Source organism: Spermophilus citellus (assembly GCF_964194105.1).
Source record: "Spermophilus citellus genome assembly, chromosome: 3".
Taxonomy (NCBI): Eukaryota; Metazoa; Chordata; class Mammalia; order Rodentia; family Sciuridae; genus Spermophilus; species Spermophilus citellus.
Genome location: NC_138184.1, coordinates 253,540 through 273,986, shown reverse-complemented (window position 1 = coordinate 273,986; position 20,447 = coordinate 253,540). Strand labels below are relative to the sequence as shown.

Below are 20,447 nucleotides of genomic sequence, written 5' to 3'. Positions count from 1 at the left end.
CCACTCACTGACCCATCCAACCTATCCATCCCTTCACCTACCCATCTCCCCACCTACCATCCACCTACCTAACCATCCACTCACGGTCCATTCACCCACCTCATCCCATCTACCATCCACCTACCCACTATCCACCATCCATGCACCCACATACTCCTCCACCCCCCCACCATCCACCCTCCCACCCATCCATCCAAGAGTCTTTCCTTCCTTCCACTCACCCATCAACCCGTCAACCCATCTTCACATTTTCAGGCCCACCACCAATCCCCTGCTTCCTGACCACCCACCCACCCCTAAATCACATGTGTACTTCACAAGATCCCAGTGTGTTGGTGGACTAAAACCTAGGTGGGGGCCATCCTGCCTCAGAGTGGCCAGAACTAGGGAGAGGAGGATCCAAGTTGGGGGAGACTTCTGGGCCTCTTTCAGCCTGGGGACCAGTGCACATCCTAAACCAGAGGATGTGAGGGCTCTGTCCATAAGAGGGGATAGGGAGGGCAGCAGAAGGGCTGGACTGCAGTTCTGGCTGGGGGGTGAGATGTACCCTTGGGAGAAGGGATGGCAAACAGAAGGCCAGATGGGCCGAGCCTGCCAAAGGCCTGTGCTTGAGAAACAGGCATTTGGGGCTGCAGGACTGTGCTTGAGTCTCAGGATGCTAGTGGGCAGTGGGGGCCACGCCGAGTGTCCAGCAGGCCAGGCCTCTGTCTTGCACCAACCCTGTGTTTCTACTCTCACAGGTCTGGAGGTGACACCAGGCCCTGGGTCCTACAGCCCAGAGAAAGTGCCCCCTCTGCGCCAGCGGAACCCCCCAGCTTTCACGCTGGGCTCCCGCCTCTACCAGAGACCCCTGGACACCCCAGTTCCCGCCCCTAATGCCTACACCATGCCACCCCTCTGGGGCTCACAGATCTTCACCAAGCCCAGGAGCCCAAGTTACACCGTGGTCGGCCGCACCCGCCCTGCCCGCCCCCCACAGGACCCTGCTGATACACCAGGCCCTGGCCAGTATGACAGCCCAAACCCCAACACCTACCGTCAGCGATGGCCAGCATTCACCATGCTGGGGCGGCCCCGTGCCCTGCGCTTGCTGGAGGAGGCACCTGGCCCTGGCACCCACAGCCCGGAGCAGGTCACTGTGAACAAAGCCAGGGCCCCAGTGTACACCATAGGCATCCGTCACTCTAAGCGGGCTGTCACCATGGCTGCAGACTTCACACCCTAACAGGGCATACCCCCCATGTCCACCCCCGTTTCCTGAGTAGCTGAGTGGGTGGGGGCAGATGTGGCTCTCAGAGAAGCCAGGGCAGCAGGCAGGAGTCTCTCCCTAACCCTATTCCATGTTGTCTGAGGTCCTTCTAGGTTATATGACCCACTGTCCCGGGGGGCCATGGCCTGTGGCTCCAAACAGCGTGAGGGCCAGTCTCCTCCTAGTGACCCAGTTTCTTCTGTCACGGTTATGCCAGGCTAGCTGGAGATGGAGCCTGTGCCCTAGAACTTGGTGTCTGGCCCCACTAGGATCTGGATCCCTGACACAGCTCTGGTGTCTGCCAAATCTGGGCTCTTCCCTGCTTCTCATGATCGTGTGGCCACTGAATGTGGGTTGGGGCAACCCTGAGGTACCTGCCCTCCCCACTGTACCCTTTAGAACTCCTTATCAATAATGTCAGCCTCATGCACACCAGGTCATGTAGCATCTGTTCCTGCCGCAGAACACTCCTCTCCAGGGCCAGTCCCACAGCTCTCCAGCCCCCTGCAGGTGGGGGCAGATAGGACTCAGGCTGGGGGAGGCCAGAGGTGGAGGTTTTGAGCTGGGGAGGCAGGCAGGGTTCCTGGGAGAGGGAATGTGGAATCTGGTTTAAAGATGTGTGTCTTCCAACACCTGCTATCAGTAGCTGTGCACTGCTGATGGTCTTGATGAAATGTCACCTAGGCTTTAGAGTTGGGGGCCTGTTCATGCATCAACGGTACCCTATGGACCCAATGTCAGGATGATGCAGGATTCGAACCCTAACCACTGGGTTCCATTCATGCCACTCTTTACTAGGGACAGTCAACAGTGGTGATGTCATCTGACCACCACATCCTGGGCTAACAGGCCAGGCCCAGTACCTACAAACCTTGCCTGCTCAGAGAGACCCTAATTCAGGTCTGGCACTCGGATCCTCTCCACCCCCTGTCCAGGGTAAGCACCACCCAATCCCACAGGTGTGTCCCTGGCTGGGCAATGTGTTCCCACCGCTTTCTCCCACCAAGGCGCAGCTCCTGGCAGCGCAGACACACCAGGGCCGTGGTGGTCACTCAAAAGTCCCGGGCCAATCGTGGCCGCACCGCCCTCCCATTCCGCGGGGCAGCGGCTGTGACCCCATCGCTTGCGTTTATGGGTCAGTTCTGGGTTGTGCCCCTCCTTGTCCACCTGCTGCATCCGCCCCCCCCCCTTTGTTTTCAATAATGTCAGGATCAAGGCCAGGGGGCTGCGGAACTCCTGGGGTTTGAACGCGGTGGGCCCTGCTCCCAGGGTCAATGAGGCTGGGACTGGGGGCCTGGGAGGCCAAGGCCGGAGTTGCATGCGCTGAGGCGGGACAGCGCTCTTCAGAAATAAGAGGAGTGACCCTTCAGTCCACGCTCTGGGTTTACAGTCCTGGGAAACTGCGTCCAGGGAGAGACTGCCGGAGGGCTCCATCTCAGAACCCTGGAGCCCCAGCACAGCCGGGCAGAGCCTCCGCGGTGTGCCATGGGGCACGCCCCTTCCCTCCCCAGACCTGTTTCTTCATTCGAAAACAGATCAGTGGAGAGAGTGAGGGCTGACCTTAGGAGAGGGGTTCTTTTCAACTTTGATGCAGCCACTGCCTCTCTCGAGGCCTCAGTTTCCCCATCAGTCCAAAGGTGATTTCTTACGCCTCTCCCAGCTGTACCTCCTAGCGCGGCGGGCCTGGGGGCGTTGTGGGGGTTGTTGCTGGGCGCAGGGTTCGATACCTCGCCCCTCTCTGGCCTCCGTGGGCTTCCATCCCTCAGGTCCCAGCCAGGCGCCAGGACGCGCAGGGCTGGGGTCCCAGGGGCGCAGCCCCCTGCGGCTGCGCGCTGGGCCGGCCGGTGACATCACCAGGCCAGGGAGGGGAGGAGCACGCGGGAGCTCAGGGCCTCGAGAGCGCCAGGCACAGCCCGGGTCGGCTCGGTCCGGCGGCCGCAGCCATGACGCAGGGTCCGGGCTGGCGCGCGCCCTCCGCGCCCCCCGCGCCCCCCGAGCCCGAGGCACCCACCACCTTCTGCGCGCTGCTGCCGCGCATGCCTCAGTGGAAGTTTGTGGCGCCCGGCGGCTTCCTGGGCCGCGGCCCCGCAGCAGCGCGGGCGGCGGACCCTCAGACCGAGCGCGAGGGCCCAGCGGGCGTCCCCGCGTTGGCTGCTGCTGTGCTTGGCGCCTGCGAGCCGCGCTGCGCCGCGCCTTGTCCTCTGCCGGCGCTCAACCGCTGCCGAGCTGCGGGGGTGCGCGGGCCTCGGGGCGCGCGGGGTGCGTCCGGGCCCCCAGAAGCCGCCGCGGACGAGTGGGTCCGCAAGGGAAGCTTCATCCACAAACCCGCGCATGGCTGGCTGCACCCCGACGCCAAGGTCCTGGGGCCCGGGGTCTCCTACATCGTTCGGGTGAGTGCGCACTCAAGGACTCCCTGGTCCGGTCCTCCCCAGTCGCGAGTTCTGGGACTCTCCCCCATTTTCTCTCTGGGGTTTCTCGCCCCCAAAGCCAGGAGTGGCCTCTCCACCCTTTCTCCCCATCACCCCGGACCCCCATCTCCAGCCGGCGCTCTGCGGTTGTCTCCATCCGGGATGCGCTGGGGTCCGGGTTCCCTCCGCGTCACGAGGGGAGGCGGCGGGTGGGCAGGGGCCACGCATGCGCAGATTAAGCACCCCGGCGGTGACCGGGATCAGCGCTTCCAGCCAGCCGGCTGCCGGTGGAAAGCTCCATCAGTTGGGGCCTGCGGAGGCCTGGCCAGAGGTGCCAGGGTGGGAAGGGCTCTTTGGTAAGCGCTGATGTCTAGACCCCAGGAGTCCTGCTGTGAGATCTCTGGACCTCAGATGTGGCTGAAGAGACCCCCCCCCCCATTGTTAATCTGGGTTTATATTAAAGACCTTCTCAACATAGAGGAAGCTGGAGAAGGGGTGCCCACAGTGCCACCTGGGACGCTGGCATCTTACTTTCTCTGTCCACCTGACCCTGTGTGTGCGTAGCTTTCATAAACCACCTGAAAGCAACCTGCAGTGTGTGATGGTCCTCCATCTCCTGCCTGGTCTCCTGGGATAGCCTCCCGCACTTCCGTTCATAGACCGGTCACCCATTCCAAAACGTGGCTGGACGCCGGGCAGTTTCTCCGGCACCAGGATCATGGAACCTTGTGTGTTCGGTAGTTATGTCTTTGCTTTCTCTAGAACAGTCCCCCAGCCTCACAGTGTCCCCCCAAGTTTCATGTCCATCAGGGACCTGTGAGTGGGTCTCATCTGGAGGCAGGAAGAGGTTAGAGAAAATGAGACAGAGGCTCTGGTGATACTGGAAGTGGAGGGTCTCTGAGGCTTGACCTTCCCCTAGAGCCATTTGACACGTCGGACAGAGTTCACAGTAAGAACTTCTGGCTTCCCTAGGTGCTGGGCTGCCATCACCACTTCACCAGAGAACTGGTGTGTGCCTGGCTCTGAAAAACACCCCTGCAGGAGAGCCCCCCAGGAGGCCCACGCTAACTGAGGGAAGGATGCAGCCCTGGACACAAGTCAAGGACTCTCCTCCTCCCTGCAGTGTGGTTCTCCTATGCTGGTGCTGTGCAGGAGAACAGAGGGGTTTGCAGGGCTGAGACATTTTGGGCAGCAGAGACAGCTTATTTCTTGAAGGCCAGGGGTAGGGTGGCTACTGGGAGTTCTCCGAAGACCAGGTTCTTGTGGCACAGCCATCTTGAATGTGCTGGCTCAGTGGCCCTCACTACCAGGAAGTGCAGCTACAGCACCAGGCATCGTGTGTGGGCCCAGCCTCTCTACCAGAGAAGATCATTCCTTCCTTGGGAATTTTCTTCTTCTTAAGAGGCTCCACCTCCCATCCCTCATGTTGGGAAAACAGAGTTACCAAATTGGCTCAAATCTATGGTGAGCTCCATCTACCCATCGTCCATTCTCCAGCAGCATAAGCAGGGTTCCTCCCTCTACAGTCCTAGAACACCAGACACTAGCATGAACAACCCCAAGACACATGTACTGCTGAGGGAGGTACCTACTAAGCACTGGCATCCATCCAGAGCTATCCACTCCATCCTGGGGACAGAGACCTGCTTCCCTTCAAGTTGCTACATGTCCGACAGTAGCTTGGCATATAGTCCACACCCATCATTCATCTGTTAGTCCATCCACTGTCCATTCATCCAACTCTCCATCCACCCATCTTCCTGCCCACCAACGTATGTCACCAATCAATGCCCATCTGTCCATCCATCCACACATCCGTTACCCATTCCCCCATCCATCTATCCATTCATACATATATACATCCCTCATCCCTCCATCCGTTTGCTTATCTAACTATATATTCATCTACCCATCAAAAATCTATCCATCATCTTTCATTCATCCATCCACCCATCCAACCATCCATTCATCATGCATCATGCAGCTTAAATCTGTCAGTAGACCATCCATCACCCATCCATTCTCCATCTACCCATTCATCCATCACCCATCTACCCATTCATCCGTCCATCCTCCATCTACCTATCCACATGTCCTCCATCTACCTATCCACATGTCCTCCATCTATCCATCCATCCATCCTCCATCTACCCATCCATCCATTCTCTATCTATCCATCCTCCATCTACCCATCCATTCATCCTTCATCTATCCATCTATCCATCTTCCATCCATCCATCCATCTTTCCTATCTACCCATTCATCCTCTATCTACCCATCCATCACCCATCCATCTGTCCTCCATCTACACATCCATCCTCCATCTACCCATCCATCCATCCTTCATCTACCCATCCATCCATCCTCCATCTACCCATCCATTCTCCATCTATTCATCTGTCCTTTGTCTACCCATCTATCCTCCATTTCCCTATCCATCCATCCTTCATCTATCCAATTGTCCTCCATCTACCCATCCATCCATCCTTTATCTATCCATCTATCCATCCTCCATCCGTCCATCCATCTTTCCCATCCACCCATTCATCCTCCATCTACCCATCCATCACCCATGTACACATTCATCACCCATCCATCTGTTCTCCATCTACACATCCATCCTCATCTACCCATCCATCATCCTCCATATACCCATCCATCCATCCTCCATTTACCCATCCATCCATCATCCACCTATAACATCCATCCATCCTCCATCTACCCATCCATCCATCCATCCTCCATCTACCCATCCATTCATCTATCTGTCCTTTGTCTGCCCATCTATCCTCCATTTCCTTATCCATCCATCCTTCATCTATCCAATTGTCCTGCATCTACCTATCCATCTGTCCTCCATCTATCTATTCATTCATTCATCTTTCATCTAGCCATCCATCCATTCATCCTCCACCTATAACATCCATCCATCCTCTATCTACCCATCCATCCATTCATCCTCCACCTATAACATCCATCCATCCTCCATCTATCCATCCATCCATTCATCCTCCACCTATAACATCCATCCATCCTCCATCTATCCATCCATCCATTCATCCTCCACCTATAACATCCATCCATCCTCCATCTACCCATCCATCCATTCATCCTCCATCTATCCATCCATCCATCCTCCATCTACCCATCCATCCATTCATCCTCCACCTATAACATCCATCCATCCTTCATCTACCCATTCATTCATCTTTTATCTAGCCATCCATCTGTCCTCCTCCTACCCATCCATTCATCCTCCATCTATCCATTCATCCATTCATCCTCCACCTATCCATCCATCCATCCTCCATCTACCCATCCATCCATCCATCCATCCATCCTCCACCTATCCATCCATCCATCCATCCTCCATCTATCCAACCATCTATCTTCCATCTATCTATCCATCCTCCATCCTCCATCTATCCATCCATCCATCCATCCTCCATCTACCCATCCATTCATCTATCTGTCCTTTGTCTGCCCATCTATCCTCCATTTCCTTATCCATCCATCCTTCATCTATCCAATTGTCCTGCATCTACTTATCCATCTGTCCTCCATCTATCTATTCATTCATTCATCTTTCATCTAGCCATCCATCCATTCATCCTCTACCTATAACATCCATCCATCCTCCATCTACCCATCCATCCATTCATCCTCCACCTATAACATCCATCCATCTTCCATCTATCCATCCATCCATTCATCCTCCACCTATAACATCCATCCATCCTCCATCTACCCATCCATCCATTCATCCTCCACCTATAACATCCATCCATCCTCCATCTATCCATCCATCCATTCATCCTCCACCTATAACATCCATCCATCCTCCATCTACCCATCCATCCATTCATCCTCCACCTATAACATCCATCCATCCTCCATCTATCCATCCATCCATTCATCCTCCACCTATAACATCCATCCATCCTCCATCTACCCATCCATCCATTCATCCTCCACCTATAACATCCATCCATCCTTCATCTACCCATTCATTCATCTTTTATCTAGCCATCCATCTGTCCTCCTCCTACCCATCCATTCATCCTCCATCTATCCATTCATCCATTCATCCTCCACCTATCCATCCATCCATCCTCCATCTACCCATCCATCCATCCATCCATCTTCCACCTATCCATCCATCCATCCATCCTCCATCTACCCAACCATCTATCTTCCATCTATCCATCCATCCTCCATCCTCCATCCTCCATCTATCCATCCATCCATCCTCCACTTATCCATCCATCTTCCATCTACCCAACCATCTATCTTCCATCCATCCATCTTCTATCTATCTATCCATCCATCCTCCATCTATCCATCCATCCATCCTCCATCTACCCAACCATCTATCTTCCATCCATTCATCTTCTACCTATCCATCCATCCTCCACCTATCCATCCATCCATCCTCCATCTACCCATCCATTCATCCTCCATCTATCTAACCATCCATCCTCCATTTATCTGTCCATCTATCCATCTTTCATCTACCCATCCATCCATCCTCCATCTGTCCATTTATCTGTCCTCCATCTACCTATCCATCTTCCATCTACTCATCTATCCATCCTCCATCTACTCATCCATCTATCTTCCATCTATTCATTCATTCTTTCTCCATCTTCCCATCATCCATCCATCACCCATCTAACCATCCATCTTTTCATTTGTCCACCCATTCATCATCTCTTATTCACCCATCTGCCTTTGTCCATCCAACAGGTGAGGCAGCTTGGTTCACACCCCAGAAGCCCTCAACTTTCCTAGAATAATGCCCCCAGCCCTGTGGCCTCTCCTCCTTGCCACCACCCCATTTCTCCTTGGTAGCTCTCTACGCCGATGCAGCCAAGTTAGAGTGAGTCCACAGCCTCTCTTCTCTGGTCCCCACTCCTGGGCTCCCCTGGTGGCCTTGGCCTACAGACTCACTGTCCTCTGGGTCCTCCTGTCCCTAAGCCCTTGCTGGCTGACACAGCTGCACACAGCTGGTGGGACTGAACTGTGAACACTGGCTATTTCCTACCGTCCTGCAGGCTGGCCAGGGCTGAGTGGCCTTCCTGGTCCTGATTGTGTGGCTACATGTGTCTGGTGTGGAGTCTGGCTTGCTGGCCAGGGTAGTTGCAGGGCCCCTACTCCAGGACCTCAGGCTCCTGGGGCTGTGTGTGTCAGGGTCAAGAAGGAAAACAGACTGCACACTTGGCCTGAGGGCATGAGGGAGGAGGGGTGGCTTGTGGCCATTTCACCACCATCTGCATCAGCCTCTGGGACCCTGCCAGACCACATCACCCACAGGCACTGTTTGCAGGCACCATCTTGTGTGCACGCACCCGCGTTCCTGCTTGCCTGCTTCCACCCCTCGGCACCTCTCCTTGCCTGAGACGCAGGAGATCATCTCGTAAAGCACACGGCGGCTACTTGTTTCTTTTTACAGTTGCATACTCTTCTCTTCCAAGTCCGTGACTTGTTTAGCTTTGGCCAAAACACAGGCCAGCCGGTAAGTGTGCATCTGGCAGACAGGCTCAGGCACGAGTGGGAGCACACGGAGGGCAGGGAAGGCTCACAGGGCACCTGAGGAGAGTGGAGGCAGGACCTCCACAAGGGAGGCAGTCTTGAAAATGAAGCTGCAGGCTCAAAGTTCGTGTGTGTGTGTTTTATTTATTTATTTTTTGTGGTACTAGGGATGGAAGCCAGGGCCTTGTGCATGCGAGGCAAAAACTCTACCAACTGAGCTGTATCTCCAGCTGAAGCAGGAGTCGTGGGAGCCCAGGGGCTTTGGGCCATTTCAAAAGAAAATCATACAAAAATAAAAAGAAATTAACCCAAATAAAAAAAACCTGCAAAATAGAATTGACTGAACCATATGCAGTGCCCAGTGAGGCTGCCTATCCCGCCAAGGCCGGTCCCCCTTGTGCACCTCTGGACAGCCTGCTCTGACTCTTCCTGGCCTGGACAGCCAGGTCTCTGTTGAAGTCTCTGCTTCAGGGAGAGTCAGCTTCCCAAGGCAGTGGGTGTCCTCATAGACTTCCTGTAGAGGGTGTGACAGTCCTTATGGGTCTTTGCTGGCCCCCAGTCTCTGTCCTATTCCCAGGCCCTGTGCGGGGTGCAGGGTACAGCAAGTAGGACCACACTGCCCCTGTCCTCGTCTCACCTTCTAGAGGGGAGGTCTGAGCCAGGGCAGACAGGTAAGGGGTGGACACACAGCACAGCGGAGTCGTGGGGAGTTGAGCTCCCCTCCAGGTGGGAAGGGCCAGGGGCATGGAGAGGCCCGGAGGCAGGGGCTGGGGCTGATAGGAACCAGGGGCACCAGGAGTGTGGCGCTCGCTGGAGAAGGGACCTGGCCACACCTGCTCCTCTCTCTCCCCAGTACATGGGCTGCATCGAGGTGCTCCGCTCCATGCGCTCCCTGGACTTCAGCACACGCACCCAGGTGACCAGGTGAGTCTTGGTGGTGGGGACGGGCGTGCAGGGCCAGGTGGTGGGGCCGGTTGTGGCTCCTTGGTGGCTCTTGCTCGGCAGACCCCGTTTTCCTTGGTTGGGTGGCACAGCCAGCCTGCCCTGTGTGTTCTGCGACTGTGGGAGGGGCTGGGGAGGGCCCCTCGCAGTGGACTCCAGGCACTGGCTGCTCCCTGAGGCCTGCCCAGGAGGGGCCCGGGCCATCCTGGGCCCAGCATAGGGAAGGCAGGTCCATCTCACCGGGCTCGGAGCTGTCCAGAAGGGCCATTCAGGTTGGGCACAACAGGGCCTGCGTGTGGCACCAGCTTCTTCCTGTGGAAATCGACTTATTCCCTGACCGCGAACTTAAAATGTGCTCTTGGTACAGTCCACGTACCGCACCGCCACCTGTTCAGGGTGCACAAGTCTGTGCTTCTTGGTGTCTCCACACGGTGTGTGACGGGCCTCTGTCACCCCAGAAGGAAGCCCATCCCTACCAGCAGTCCCCCATCCCCTCCCAGCCCTGCACCCACAGGACTCCCCGTCCTGGACCCCCCCGTCACTGGGCCACACACTGTGTCCTTGTGTGTCTAGCTCTCACTGAGCGCCAGGTCCTCAGGTCCTGCAGCGGTGTCACCTGGCTCCTGCTGGTGACCAAGGGATGCTCCAGGGGGAGGGACTGTGCCGTGTGTCCCTCTGTCCTCCTGTGGACGCCTGGGCTGCCCGCCTCTTTGCCGTGCTCGGGGGTGCTCACAAGCCTTGGTGGGCGCCTCTGTCTCTCTGGGGAGGCCTAGAGTGGGAATGCTCGGGTGTCTGGTGACAGTGACTGCTTCCTCAGCAGTGGCCCCACCCTGTGTCCCCGCCCTGTGTGGGGCCAGGTCTCTGCCTGATGCTGAGGTCCTCCAGAACCCGTGTCCCCTGTGACCCTCAGGATCCTGCGCAGGTCCCGGCCTCCTGGGGACCAGTGACTCCTACACTGTGGGGGTCTCTTCATGCCCCCAGGGGCCTCAGGCAGGGGACCCTGCCTGCTTGTCTGTCCCCTGAGTCTGTCCCCCTCCCAGGGCTACACTTGTCACTGGAGAAGGGAGTGTGATGGGCTGGAGCTGAGGGGCCGGCTGGTGGCTGGGGGTGGCCTGGAGGTGGCCAGCGCAGTCTTCCTCCTGGTGCCCCTCCCCCGTCCTGGGACCCCCCCCCCCATCTCAGCCCTGGTGCTCTCTCCTGGCTCCTTCCCCTCTGACGCTCTGAGTGCCCTTCCTCTCTCTGCTCTCCTCCTCCTCGCTCACAGGGAAGCCATCAACCGACTCCACGAGGCTGTGCCCGGAATCCGGGGCTCCTGGAAGAAGAAGGTGGGTGAGGTGGAGAGGGAGGCTGGGCTGGGGGGAGGCCGTGGCCCCTGGGCTGGGCCCTGCCACATAAGCCCATGCTCGCTCTGCCCACCCAGGCCCCCAATAAGGCGCTGGCCTCCATCCTGGGCAAGAGCAACCTGCGCTTTGCTGGCATGAGCATTTCTGTGAACATCTCCATCGAAGGCCTCAACCTCTCGGTGCCGGCCACCCGCCAGGTGGGTGCCACCCATCCCAGCCCTCAGGCCCTGGGCCCCTCCTGGGGTCTCCAGGGCCCTCAGAGGGTCCAGGAGCACTGATGCACACTAAGGTGGGGTGGGAGGTGTGGGGCTGGTGCATCACCTGACGTTGCCATGGACGTGTCCCTGGGCCACTGGAGTCGGGAGCCCAGGGCACCACAGCCTGCTCCCGGGGCCCAGGGTGGAGCATCCGCAGTGGTCAGAGCTGGGAGGAGGCAGGCAGTGCCGGGGAGAGCCTGGCTTCTGGCCTCAGGTGGAAGCAGACACAGATGAGGGTCAATCAGGAACCCTGAGAGCACTGGCCCCACAGGAGCAGGGAGGCCCTGGGAGGCAGTGAGGGGCTCGGGGCCAGGGCCACCCAGGTGCCAGGTCTGCGAGGCTGCCGGCCAGCCCGGCCAGGGATGGGCCCCAGGGGGAAAGGGGCCACACGGGTGACCAACCTGAGGGGCCAGACAGCCCCTGCCCAGGGACTGGCGATGAGGGCTGGGGGTGCTCAGGAGACAACTGTGGGAGGCCCTCCCTGGCCTGGAACAGGTCTGGGTCTCAGGTGCTGTGGACCCTTGCTGCTTACTCTTTCTGGTCTGAGAGTCAAAGGAGTCTGGGCTGGACGTCAGGCTGGGTGGCATTTAGGACGACCTCGAGGGAGCCTCAGGCAGGGAGATTCAGCTTGGAGGCTGGCTCAGGCCTCCGTGGAGGCAGGGGCTGGGGCACAAGAGGGCAGGCAGAGCCGGGTTGGGGTGGGAGCCCAGCCTGGGAGCAAGTGCAGCCGACTCCAGGGGTTCGGTTGGGAGGGTGCTCTGCCCCCAGCGAGAGGGGCTCTGCAGCCAGAGCAGGTCTGGCTCTGTGAGGCTGGGAGAGTGCTACAGGGCTCGGTGGCGGAGGGATTCGGGGCCTTGGGGCCTGTGGCAGCAGCTCAGCTGGCGCCAGGACCTAGCCGGCAAGCCGGGAGTGTGGGGGCCTGGGAGGGGTCTAGAGCCTGTGCACCTGGAGGCTGGGCTCCCGGTGCCGAGGGCCGGGAGTAGCTCTGCTGACAGTGAGGCCGTGGGGACCCGGGAGGGAGTCTCCGAGCACTCTTGCCGGCCAGGTGCTGAGCAGGCCCTGAGTGAAGAGGGAGGGATGGTGCCCAAGAGAGGTCCAGGGGCAGGGCCCCAGGGGACTGCTCTGGAGAGGGTGGTGAGGCCCATGAGGAGTGGGGCCAGAGGGCCAGAGCCTGGGGTGGACTGGGCTGTGAGGCCTCTACCACGTGCTGGAGGCCCTCGGGTGGATGTGAGGTCGAGCTCCAGACGGGGCTGCCCGAGGCCTGACCGTCTGCCCTTGGGAGGCGCTGGCCTGTGGTCCTGCCGAGGGTTCTTAGGCTCCCAGAGAGAGCAGCATGGCTGGGGTCCCCTGGAAGGCAGGGGACTCCCTGAGGCTGAGGAATGGACTTTTGGTGGGAGGACACGGCCTGCCTGACCGTAACTGGGTTCTGAAGGGGCTTGAGTGACAGGTGGCAGATGAGGCAGGTCCATGCAAATGAATGCAAATAAGCAAACGAGGTGGACAGTGCGTGGGAGGGGCTGCTGGGGTGCGTCTCCATGGCTGTGTGTCACCGTGTCTCTGTGGCTGTGTGTTGGAGGTGCAGTGTGAGGTGTCCACCAGTGCAGGCAGCCTGGTGACCAGACCTGACCACACCCTCCCTCAGCCCGGGCCCCATCCTCCAGGGCCAAATGTCCTGGTGGGACTTGGTGGTCTTGGTGACCGGGTCCAGCCGTGGTGGGTGCCAGGTCGGGGAACCTGCACCCCTGCCCCTGCCTTCTCGCCCCCCACAGCTCTGCCCCGCACAGGGCCGGGTGGCGGGTCCTGCCTGGCAGCAGCTGGTGACCTTCCTCCCCCAGGTCGTGGCCACCCACCACATGCAGTCCATCTCCTTCGCCTCAGGCGGCGACACGGTAAGGCCCAGCAGGAAGGGCGAGCGCCCTGCAGATCCGGTGGCTTTTCCTCAGACCTGCCTGGGGGGCCTGTGCCCAGTGGTCTGGCCAGGCAGGTCCAGCTGACCCTCCGCCTCTCCCCAGGACATGCTGGACTACGTGGCCTATGTCGCCAAGGACCCCGTCAACCAGAGAGGTGAGGCACAGTGGGAGGCTGGCCCGGGGGGCCTGGTGGGGAGCCAGGTCACAAGGTCACTGCGGTCCCCAGCCTGCCACATCCTGGAGTGCTGTGAGGGTCTGGCGCAGAGCGTGATCGGCACCGTGGGCCAGGCCTTTGAGCTGCGCTTCAAGCAGTACCTGCATGGCCCCCCGATGGCAGCGGTGCCCCCTGAGAGGTGAGGCCACCCCCACACACTGGGCCCCACTCTGCCCTCCTGCCCTCGGCCCTGGGAAGGTCCCCACGGGAGGAACTCGTGTCTTCTCCCTCCCTGGGCGGGGGGCCAAGTTTAAGTAGCAGGTCCCCAGAGCATCTGTCCAGCCGAGGCTGAGGCTACTGTGGCCCTGCCGGCCACAGCATGCAGGAGGAGGCGCTGGAGGTGCCCACAGCTCTTCCTGCCACACCTTCACCAGCAGCACAGTGCCCCCCCCGGGGTTGTTCACGACCTGGAGGTGTGAGAACCCGCTGTGGGACAGCGGGCTGGCCGGCGGCCAGGGAGCCAGGGGACACACACCTCGTGTTGGGAGCCCAGTCATGTACAGGCAAGTGAGTGGCAGGGGCCGAGTGAGCCCCCAGGACGCTGCTGCAGTGGACGAGTCCCCCCAGGCCATCGGGGCCCAAAGGCGTCTGCAGTCTGAGGGACCCCACCCCATCCTGTGTCCAGGTACCACCAGACATGTCACCCTCTGCTGCCTGGTGGCCCAGGTGGGTGAGGAGCGGCTGGCTCTGGGAAGGTGCCGCCTCCGCATCCCAGGGGGACGGTGGAGTGCTTCACAGCAGGTCCTGGTGGGCCAGGTCCCACGGTCCTTTCTACCCTCAAGCTCAGTGGTTGCTCTGCCCCCAGGCTGACTGGGCTGGAGGAGTCGGCCTTGGGGGACGAGGAGGAGGCCGAGGGACATGATTACTACAACAGCATCCCGGGGAAGGAGCCACCCCCGGGTGGTCTGGTGGACTCCAGGCTCCCAGACACCCATCCCTGCACCCTCAGGGCCTTCAGCCAGGTCAGCCTGGGTTCTGGGGTGGGGGACAGACCCCTGGGCCTGACCCCTGCCTCTCCTGGGGCCCGAGTCCTGGGAACTCTGTGCTCACCTTCACTCCCCCTCTTGTCCTTCATGGTCCACAAAGACCTTGGCCTGTGGCCTGCTTCGGACCTCCTCTGGCCTTGGCCGTGGGGTAGGCAGGAGCCCCTCTGGGTGGACAGGCAGTGACAGGAATGACCCAGTCACTACCAAGAGCAGGACCTCAGAGCCAGTCACTCAGAGGGCCTGGCCTGTCCCCAGGAAGCAGCAGGGGCTGGGCTGGGGGATGAGGAGCCGCCCAGGAGCGCAGAGCAGAGGGTCCGGGCAGTTGAGCGGGGGCGCGGCAGCAGGAGGGGGGCGGCCTTCTGCAGGGCCCAGAAGGCAGCCCAGGCAGCCACGGAGGTGGTGACACCCAGAAGCCCGAGGCCAGGGAGCCCCCAGAGCTGAGGCCCGGCGTCCGGGCTGGGCGGGAGACGGGGGCTGCTGGGGCGAGGGCTGGCATCCTGCCTGTCTTCTTCAGGGCTCCTCTGCCTGGAGAGATGCCTGCGGCCTGCAGTGGGACCTGGGTCCCTCGGGTTCAGGTAGGACCTGTGCTGCCTCCCACCGGGACATGTCCCCCCTCTGCGGGTCACCCCGGGCACACGGAGGCTGTGTGGTGTCTGCTGAGATGTGCCTCTCTCCCTCCTGTGGAGGGGTCTCCGGGGACTTGGGCCGACTCTGGTTCAAAGTGCCAAAATGCCTGGGCGGGGGGAGCCCCCTCCCCAGTTGCAGCCTCTGTTCGTGGCCAGGGTCTTCTCGAGGTTCCGGAACTTTTCAGGCATGCTGGAGCCACTTGTGCTCCGAGTCCTTGGTGGCAGGGGGCCCCCGCCTGGGGCGTGAGCGGCCTCCTGTGCCGCGCAGACTGACCTCTCCTCACCACTGTCACACAGGCCCCTGGTCTGGCATTCAGCTCCCTCCTCTGAATGAGGAAGCGCCCCCTCCCAGTGGGAGAGAGGGAGCTGCAGAGGGGCCGTTACCTCGTCTGTGCCCAGGGCAGGAGGGCGCCGGGATGGGAACCCAGGGGTCCCCAGAGCAGTGACGTAATGAGATGTGCTGCCACTTCACGACGCCCTGCCCAGGAGTCAGCCCTGAGAAAAACACCAAACCAGACACGAGGACCCCCTGAGCCAGGAGAAGTGAAAGTCAGGGTCACCAGCGAGCGGCCACCCCTGGCCGAGGTCGAACAGCCTGGCACCCGCTGGCCACCAGAGGGGGCAGGAGAGGGCCTGCAGGGCCAGTGAGAGGGTCTGGGCCTGCCTGAGCCAGCGGGGCCCTGGAGCTGTGAGAACGCTGTGCGTGGAGCAGGGTCCTTCTGTGAGGTCGCACAGTCCGGAGGACACTGTCACCCCTGGGGTTCTAGACCATCCTGGGCGCGGGCCACAGGCACTCCGTGTGCCGTGAGGAATGGGCGGGTCCTGCTGCTGCCTTCACTCCCACTGACCCCGGCCCCTCCCCACCTACCCAGCCCAGCCGGGGGACGGCTATGTGCAGGCCGACGCCCGGGGGCCACAGGACTACGAGGACCATCTGTACGTCAACACCCAGGGCCTGGACGCTGCAGAACCCGCGGACCCTGCGCCCCTGCCCCCCCAGGACAGCCCTAAGAAGGACCTGTTTGATATGCGTATGTGGCCCCACAGGCTGCGCGCCCACGGGTGGGGCAGGCCGACCTGCACAGGGCCTGTCTGTGGGGTCTGTTGCGGGCTGCTCTGGGGCCTTCCATGGGGAAGGGCCTCGCCCTCTGGGGAGCCCTGCTCCTGCCTCTGGACCCTACTACCAGAGCTGCCTGCAACTCGGTGAGGACCACCCCTGCCCAGGGCGACTGCAGTCCACAGGGAGAGGCACCGCTGCTCCGCGGGATCCTGAGTCCCACCAGGGGACTCCGCTGGACAGGACAGTGTGGCAGTGGAGCCTGTCCTGCTCCCTGTGGGGTGTGCAGCCTGCGGAGGAGGCTCAGCCTGAGAAAGAGGCCTGGAGTGTCTCGCCTCTCCTGTCCCCGGCAGCCCCCTCCTCCTGGGCACTGTGGGGGCCAGCCCCCAGGGCCTGCGGGAAGCCGGCAGGCTTTTGTTTCCAAGCCCATCTTTTCTGCCCTCTGTTTCTTGTTACGACTGCCGTGATGCTGAGTGGTGGTGCCTCTTCAGTGCCCCTGGGTCCCGGGTTCTGGGCTGTCCTTCCCTGGGCAGGGAGGCCAGTCGGGCTCTCCCTGAGACTGCCCACTCCAAGGCGCCCTGGGGCCGCACACTCCTGACCCGGAGGAGGCGCCCACGTGCTCCTGTCCTGCCCACAGGGCCCTTCGAGGACGCCCTGAAGCTGCACGAGTGTTCGGTGGTGGTGGGTGGGGCGGCACCCCTGCCTCCCCCGGAGGACCAGTGGCCCAGCCCCCCCACCCGGCGGGCCCCAGTTGCCCCCACAGAGGAACAGCTGCGGCAGGAGCCCTGGTACCATGGCCGCATGAGTCGGCGGGCAGCAGAGAAGCTGCTCCGTGTGGACGGGGACTTCCTGGTGCGTGACAGTGTCACCAACCCCGGGCAGTATGTCCTCACGGGCATGCAGGCCGGGCAGCCCAAGCACCTGCTGCTGGTGGACCCCGAAGGTGTGGTAAGGTTCGGGGCTGGGTGGCCTCCCAGGCTGCAGAAGGGTGTCGGAGGCTGCTTTGCAGGACCCACAGCTGCTTCCAATTGAGAGAGGGCTTGGGGTGGACACAAGTGCTGCCGGTGCCAGGCCCGCCAGGGCCTACAGAGGGCCCTCTTCATCCTTCCTGGGAGGCACCTGTGCCCCGCCCCTGAGGTCCTGCTGTTGGGGCTGGTGGGGTGAGGTCTGGCCAGCTGCAGACACTCCCCATCCCATCCACAACTCTGGGATCTGGAGGTTTTTTTTGGGGGGGTTACCGGGGATTGAACTCGGGGGCCCTCGACCACTGAGCCGCATCCCAGCCCCATGTTGTATTTTACTTAGAGACAGGGTCTCACTGAGTTGCTTAGGGCTTCGCTGAGGCTGAGGCTGGCTTTGAACTTTTGAGCCTCCTGCCTCAGCCTCCCAAACTGCTGGGAGAACAGGTGTGCAGCACCGTGTCCAGCTGGAATCTGGATTTTTAGGTCATCAGTTGTGTCTTTGATCTGCATCGTTTATCAGGGAGTTTTCTCTCTATCCTCTTGGTGCATTTTACAGTTGCTTTAAGCAAGTGAGATCTTGTCACCTCCAGTTTCTGAAGCGCTTTACAGTTTAAAAGCATTTTCTAGTTTATGGGGAGCTCTAGTGTCAGGCACTTTCCAGCGTCCACAGGCCTCTGGCCTCATCAGCAGGGTCCCCTGGGGTGGAAGCCACCTCAGAAGTGCCACACGCTTTTCTGCCAGTCAGGTACTCAGGCGCCTGCCCTCCTCGACCCACTCTCAGGCCTCCCTTCCGGCCTGGTGTGGGATGGGCCAGCTCTGTCCAGGCCTGTTCCATTTCCTTTAATGGACTCCTGCATTAGTTCAGGTGCTCTGCAGGTGGAGACGCTGTGCCCTGGCCGGCGTGGCTCAGCCGCTGAGCGCTGGCCAGGCTCTTCCCGGGCATCCGTCCCATGTCCCCTCCTTTAGTGCAGGTGTTTGCACCTGGCGACTCTGACTTTCGAGTCTTTAAGATTTCAGGGGTGTATCACTTTCTTGGGCTATTTCAGCAAGTGGCTCTCAACCATACGGCTTAAAGCCACAGACCTTTGTTCTCCCACCTTCTGGAGGCTGAAGTGCAAACCTGAGGTGCGGGCAGGGCTGAGTCCTGGGAGGGGACATCTGGGCCAGGCCCCTCCCACCTCCTGGTGGGTGCCGGCTGCCCGCAGGCCTCCTGCCCTTGGCTTGTAGATCCATCTCCCATGCCCACGGCCTCCACCTCCGAGTGCTGTCCGTCTTCCTGGATGTCCCTGGTCCTAAGTTTTCTTCTTATAAGGACACCAGTAACTGGATCCAGGGCCCCCCTGGGGAGTCCAGACGCTCTCAGGTTCCAGGCTGGGACCTGTCAGGACCTCTGAGAGGCCGCCCCTCCGCACCCTGTGGGAAGTGCGGCCCAGTTCCTGCTGGGGTTCTGAGCTCTGAGGCTTGTTCTGTGGCCCAACCTGGAGTCCTCTGACCCAGTGGCTCTGACTGTGCTGCAGATGGGCCCCGAGGGGGACATGCCAGTCAGCAGGCCTGGACAGGGCAGGGGCTGGCCTCTTGGACCAGCCCCTGAGCACTGATGCCAGGTCTCTGGTCCTGCAGGTGCGGACAAAGGACGTGCTGTTCGAGAGCATCAGCCACCTCATTGCCTACCACCTGCAGAACGGGCAACCCATCGTGGCCGCCGAGAGCGAGCTGCACCTGCGTGGGGTGGTCCCGCGGGAGCCCTGAGCCAGGGTGCGCACCCCGCCCCTGCCCCTCTGGGCCTGGCCTCCCTCCTGGCTGCCCTGGAGGACAGCTGGGACGGGGTGGGAGCAGCCAGGGGAGGGGCTCAGCACCAGGCGGGGCTCAGGAGCTGTGGGTTGGTGGCCTTGGGACCTGCAGTGGAGTCTGATGTGGGACAGGGCGGGGGCTGGAGCCCCCAGGGTCTCTGGCAGGAGAAGGGCTCTGGGGTGAGGTGGGGGCTGGGCCGAGGCAGGCGAAGGAGAGGCTGGTTTTAGGGATCTGGGCGCCCAACTGGGGCAGGAGGGGACAGCAGGGGACTGTGGAATTTTCCTGGCCAAGCTGCTGGCCAGGTCAAGCTGCTCTCCTGTCCCCATGACAACGGTCTCCTTCTTGTCCCCTTTCCTGTATCAGCCTCCCCAACTCAGGCGGCCCCTCCCTGCGCCCACCAGGCCAGAACTCGGGGTGGCCCGTCCGTGTGTTCTGCGTGTGCAGAGCTTCCACGTCCCTTCCCCTGGGTGTGGGACTGGGCAGCAGTACTGCAGCAGTGGTGGCTGCCCTCCCTCTCACAGGCTGACATTCTGAGACAGGCTCAGAAAGGTGAAGGCATTCCCCTGGGCCACACAGCAGGAGCGTGAGGGAGTCCCAGCCCTGTCAGAGCCTGAGGTCTCAGGGACCCGCCTCTCCTGCCATCTCTCCGTACCTCTCCAGGTCCCTCTCAGATCCCCGTCTCTCTCAAGCTGCTCTGCCCCAGAGGTCCCTAGAATGGCCATTACTGAGGCCCTCTGGTTCAGAGGAGGCAGAGTCGAGGCCGCCCTGGTCCTGGGTGGCTCACTCACCTTCCCTTCTTGCCTGCAGGCCATGGCTCTGCTGCTGCCCAGGTGCCCTGTCGTGGCCTTGTGGTGCTCAGCCGTCCCTCGGGCCTCTCAGGCCAGAACACCTCCTCACTGCTGCTCCTTGCTCCGCCTGAGCCTCTGGAATGCCCCCTGCCTGAGCCCCACCTGCCGCGAGGCTCCTGCAGCGAGAGCTGTAACCCAAAGACAGACCCTTTCTTGCCTTTAAAGGAAACGTACCAAAACGCAGCCTCTGTCAGAGCCCAGCCTCTGCCCCACGGTAGGCAGCCGTCTCCTTCCGGCTGGACTTGGCGTGTGTCCCTGGAGCACGAGTTCCTGGCCCTGGTGTGGACTGGACTCCTGTCCTGGCTGCCTTTCCAGCTGAGGA

General features: G+C 60.7%; 2 protein-coding genes across 3 annotated transcripts in view; both read left to right on the top strand.

Annotated features, from left to right (window-relative positions):
• Positions 1-1,225, top strand: part of CIMAP1D (CIMAP1 family member D) — a gene marked incomplete at both ends in the record, with an annotated part of 44,303 nt that extends 43,078 nt beyond the window's left edge. Inside the window, one exon of the mRNA XM_081286854.1 lies at positions 741-1,225. Coding sequence (XP_081142980.1) covers positions 741-1,225 — 485 coding nt within the window. The remainder of the gene's footprint in view (positions 1-740) is intronic.
• A 1,712-nt stretch (positions 1,226-2,937) lies between these two features.
• On the top strand, positions 2,938-20,221 carry SHC2 (SHC adaptor protein 2). 2 transcript variants are annotated; one of them, XM_081285427.1, is made up of 13 exons: positions 2,943-3,639; positions 10,043-10,113; positions 11,396-11,456; positions 11,552-11,671; positions 13,567-13,620; positions 13,744-13,795; positions 13,868-13,994; positions 14,661-14,817; positions 15,356-15,416; positions 16,340-16,498; positions 17,162-17,472; positions 19,107-19,241; positions 20,085-20,221. In XM_081285427.1, exons 1-12 carry the CDS (start codon positions 3,193-3,195, stop codon positions 19,233-19,235), a joined length of 1,749 nt encoding a protein of 582 aa, XP_081141553.1. In that variant the 5' UTR covers positions 2,943-3,192; the 3' UTR covers positions 19,236-19,241; positions 20,085-20,221. The 2 variants fall into 2 exon arrangements, with proteins under 2 accessions (XP_081141552.1, XP_081141553.1); XM_081285426.1 differs by having other exon boundaries at positions 2,938-3,639; positions 13,501-13,620; positions 13,744-13,994.
• The last annotated feature ends 226 nt before the right edge of the window (positions 20,222-20,447 follow it).